Here is a 4747-nt window from a genome sequence, read left to right on the forward strand (position 1 = left end):
CCATATTGCGGTTCATTCTACAAACTGACCAGAACTCCTGAAAATTATCAGGTTGTGGGAAACAAGGAAAGAAACTGTCACAGACTTGAGGGAATTCGGGAGACAAGGTGACCCAATGGAATGTGGTGTCCTGAATGGGATCCTGAAACTGAAGACGATATTAATGGGAAAAACTTGTGAAATCGGAATGCAGTGTCGGGTTTAGTTAGTAGCATTGTACCACTGTTGCTTTCTTAGTTTTAACAAATGTCCCTGGCTAACGCAAGACATTAACATTAGGGGAAGCTGTGAAGGGCATATGGTAACTCCCTTGGGCTATCTTTTCAAGCTTTCTGTAAATCTGAAGTTATTCCAAAATAAAAGTTTACTTTAAAAATGAAAAATAAGCCAATATGGAACCAGTCTTGGTGAGTGATATGCACAGACTTAGATCCCAGGTCTGGAAGATTGACTAAGGTGACGTTTAAAAAATAGACTGTGTTTTTTAGAGCAGTTTTAGGTTTACAGCAAGGTTGAGCTGAAGGCACAGAAATTTCCCCTATACCCGTCAGCCCTCACAACATGTGTAGCCTTCTCCATTATCAAAATCCCTTACCTGACTGGTGCACTGGTTGCAGTTGATGAAGCTATACTCATTCGTCATTATCACTCAAAGTCTGTAGTTTACATTGGGGGTCACTCTTGGTGGTGCACAGTCTATGGGTTTGGACAAATGTATAATGACACGTATCCATCATGATCGTCCCATACAGAGTATTTTCACTTCCCTAAAACCTATCCTATTCTTCTCTCCTCCGACCCTGGCAACCGCTGATCCTTTTACTGTCTTCATAGTTTTGCATTATCCAACATGTCATGTAACTGGAACCATACAGTAGGTAGCCTTTTTCAGATGGGCTTCTTTCACTCAATAATACGCATTTAAGTTTTCACGGCTTGATAGCTCTTTTTTTTTAAGCGCTGACTAATATTCCATTGTCTGACTATGCCGTACTTGATTCACCTACTGAAGAACATCTTGATTCCTTCCAAATTATGGCAATTATGAATTAAGCTGTTATAAACATCCATGTGCAAGTGTTTGTATGGGCATAAGTTTTCAAATCATTGAATAAATAACAAGGAGTGCTGTTGCTGGATTGTATGGTAAGAGTATGTTTTGTAAGAAATCGCTAAGCAGCCCAGCCAGCTTAGCTCAGTGGTTGAGCGTTGACCTATGAACCATGAGGTCATGGTTCGATCCCAGTCAGGGCACATGCCTGGGTTGTGGGCTTGATCCCCAATAGGGGGCATGCAGGAGGCAGCCGATCCAATGATTCTCTCTCATCATTGATGTTTCTATCTCTCTCTCCCTCTCCCTTCCTCTCTGAAATCAATAAAGATATATTTTTTTTAAAGATTGCTAAGCAGTTTTTCTAAGTGGCTGTACTATTTTGTGCCCCCACCAGCAATGAATGAAAGATCCTGTTGCTCCACCTCCTCACCAGCATTTGGTGGTGTCAGTGTTCTGGATTTTGGCCATTCTTATAGATATGTTAGTGGTATCTCATTTTAATTTGCATTTCCCTGATGACATATCAGATAGAGAATCTTTTCATATGCTCGTATGTCATCTGTGTATCTTCTATGGCAAGCTGTCCGTTAATGACTCTAGCCCATTTTATTTTATTTATATTTTATATTTATTTTATTAAATTTATTGGGGGTAATTGGTCAACATGATCATGTAAGTTTTAGGTATGGGTTTCTATGTTACAAGATCTGTATATTGCACCATGTGCCCACCACCCAAAGTCAAATCTTCTCCTGTCACCAGATATTAGGGCCATTTTAAAGTCAGGCTTGCTTTCTTATTGTTGAGTTTTAAGAGATCTTTTTGTATTTTGGATAACAGTCCTTTATCAGATATCTCTTTTGTAAGTATTTTCTCTCCCAGTCTGTGGCTTGTCTTTTTATTCTCTTGACAGTATCTTTTTCAGAGCAGAGAATTTTAATTTTAATGAAGTCCAGCTTATCAATCATTTCTTTCATGGATTGGACCTTTTGTGTTATATTTAAAAAGTCATCACCAAACTCAAGGTCATCTAGATTTCTTCCACATTATCTTTGCTCTATTGTATTTCCTTTATCAAAGATGAGTTGATTATATTTGTGTGGTCTATTTTGGGGCTCTCTATTTTGTTCCATTGATCTATTTGTCTATTATTTTGCCAATATAACATTGTCTTGGTTATTGTAGCTTTTTAGTATGTCTTGAAGTCCATAGTATCAGTCTTCCAACTTTGCTTTTCTCCTTCAATACTTCTCCAAAAAACTTTAGAATTAGTTTGTTGATATCCACAAAATAACTTGCTTGGATTTTGATTGGGATTACATTGACGCTACAGATCCAGTAGGGAAGAATTGGCATCTTGACAATATTGAGTCTTCTTATCCATGAACATGGACTATCTCTCCAGATTATAGTGATTTTTAAAAATTTGTTGTAATTTTTTGACTGTTTATTATGTGCCAGCCATTGTACTAAGTGCTTACCTGTTTGACCTTAATTACTCCTTCCAGCGACCTTTGGGGTAAAAAGTCATGTCTCCATTTTACACAAAGAAACTGAGGTTCAGAGAGCTAAGGCACGTTCCCAAAAGCACACAGCTAGCAAGTGCTAAAGCTAGGATTTGAACCCAGCTCCGCATCCAGAATTAGGGTCTGCCTCATTTGCTTTTGGAAATTTACAGGGCATGTACTGCTATGCAACTTTATACCTGGAGTGACAGCCGCATTCCATCTCTGTATCACTCTTTTATTTTTTTATTTTTATTGATTTCAGAGAGGAAGGGAGAGGGAGAGAGAGATAGAAACATCAATGATGAGAAAGAATCATTGATTGGCTGCTCCCTGCACACCCCACACTGGGGATTGAGCCCACAACCCGGGCATATGCCCTTGACCAGAATTGAACCAGAATTCAGTCCGCAAGCTGATGCTCTATCCACTGAGCCACACTAGCTAGGCTGTATCATTCTTGAATGCTTTCATCCTGACTTGCAAATGTATGGATTATCAGATTTGGTTTTTATCATTTATACCCTCCAACTCCCAAAGATCTTGGTACTCATTCCTGACCAGTAAGTACCCAGACCAGAAGGCAGAGATCAAACTGTCTTTTGGCTGATCCATTCTTGCAACTCAACATAACTGGATTAGCTGGTAATTGTTTTAGCAGCCAAATGAATGCAATCTGCAGTTATATATTTGGGGCACTTATTTCAGAGATGCTAGCCTGGTTCAATTGAATGACATTCTGAAAGCCAGGATGGTAATCTGCTGCTGATTGATAAAACTCCAGCTGGCAGATGTGTTAAAGATTAGAACCAACGGCTGAGACTGATTTCTGGAGGGGCACTGTTAAACTGCTTCTGTCTAGGATACTAATGAGATTATAAATTTTCCTATCTGATCCACATTAGTAATTTGGATGAAAGAGGGTCAGGGGCTACCTACTTTAGTCATTTGATGATCCTATGAAGATTTCTTGCTCATCATCCCCATTTGCCAGGCGATACTAAGATTTCAATATTAGAGATTCACTCTTTGGCCAAATAAATTTTTGTAATATGTGAAGTGAATCCATAATGATAATGAACCTGGAGCCCTATCACACTTCAGGTGAATGAATTAAGTTCTTTCTGGAAAAGGATGATTGAGCATTTGGGGATTGGTGGACTTGGGAAGATTCTGAGGAAGGAAAGGGGAACCCCAAAATGTCAAACTTCACAGGCAAGCTTTGGGAATGCTATTGGGTGAGTGAAAATATTTCTGCCATTTTAATGGTAGATTAATTGAAAATGTGTGTGGCTATCTTTGCTTGTCACAAAACTAGGGGTGCTACTGACATTTAGTGTGCATATGCCAGGGGTGCTAAACAGTCTACAGAACACAGGACAGCCCCAAATAACAAAAACTGTTCCACCAAAAATGCCAACAATGCCACCATTGATAACACTAGAGAATGCCACAGTAAAGCTGGTAAGTTTGCCCCTTTCACAGCAGTGATTATCAAACCTGGCTGTACCCCAATAAAAATCAGGGGGCCCTGGCCAGTGTCACTTAGTTGGTTGGGCATCATCCCATGCACCAAAAAGTTTCCTGTTTGATTCCTGGTCAGGGCACATGCCCAGGTTGTGAGTTTGACCACTGGTAGGGAACATACAGGAGGCAGCCCATCGATGTTTCACTCTCACATCGATGTTTCTCTCTCTCTCTCTCTCTCCTTCTCCCTTCCTCTCTCTCTAAAACCAGAGGGAGGGAGAGCCCAGGAATCAGAATTTTTACGACACTTTGCAGGGTGGCTTGATATGCAGCCAGCTTGTCTGCTTTCTAGGCATGGCTCAGGGCATCTGAAGGACTATTCTTTGTCTTCTGGTAAAAAGGAGGCCAGCGTTTTTTGTAGGGACTTTGGGGTACAATTATCACAGTCCACCCTGACAAGTGGTGCTACCAGGGTCTACATTCAGAAGTTACAAACATGTTCTGTTGAAGTACAACCCACACAGAAAACTGCACAGCTCATGAGTGTAGAGCTCAATGAACATGTGCAAAATGCACAAAATTTGCAAAGCGAACACACCTGAGTAATTATTACCCAGAATGAGACGTTTCCAGAAGGCCCCATAGGGCCCCAAGGGTGGTCACTACTTTGACGTTGAACGGCATAGATTAGTTTTTTCCATTTTGAATTTTATATAGCAGG

The 4747-nt window shown here is 40.3% G+C and overlaps 1 protein-coding gene across 1 annotated transcript in view; it reads left to right on the plus strand.

Annotated features, from left to right (window-relative positions):
- The first annotated feature begins 392 nt into the window (after positions 1-392).
- CACNA1A (calcium voltage-gated channel subunit alpha1 A) overlaps positions 393-4747 on the plus strand; it is a 259443-nt gene continuing 255088 nt past the window's right edge. The window contains exon 1 of the mRNA XM_015562412.1: positions 393-407. Coding sequence (XP_015417898.1) covers positions 393-407 — 15 coding nt within the window. The remainder of the gene's footprint in view (positions 408-4747) is intronic.

The sequence above is a fragment of the Myotis davidii genome, unplaced genomic scaffold, assembly GCF_000327345.1.
Source record: "Myotis davidii unplaced genomic scaffold, ASM32734v1 scaffold1238, whole genome shotgun sequence".
NCBI classification, from domain to species: Eukaryota; Metazoa; Chordata; class Mammalia; order Chiroptera; family Vespertilionidae; genus Myotis; species Myotis davidii.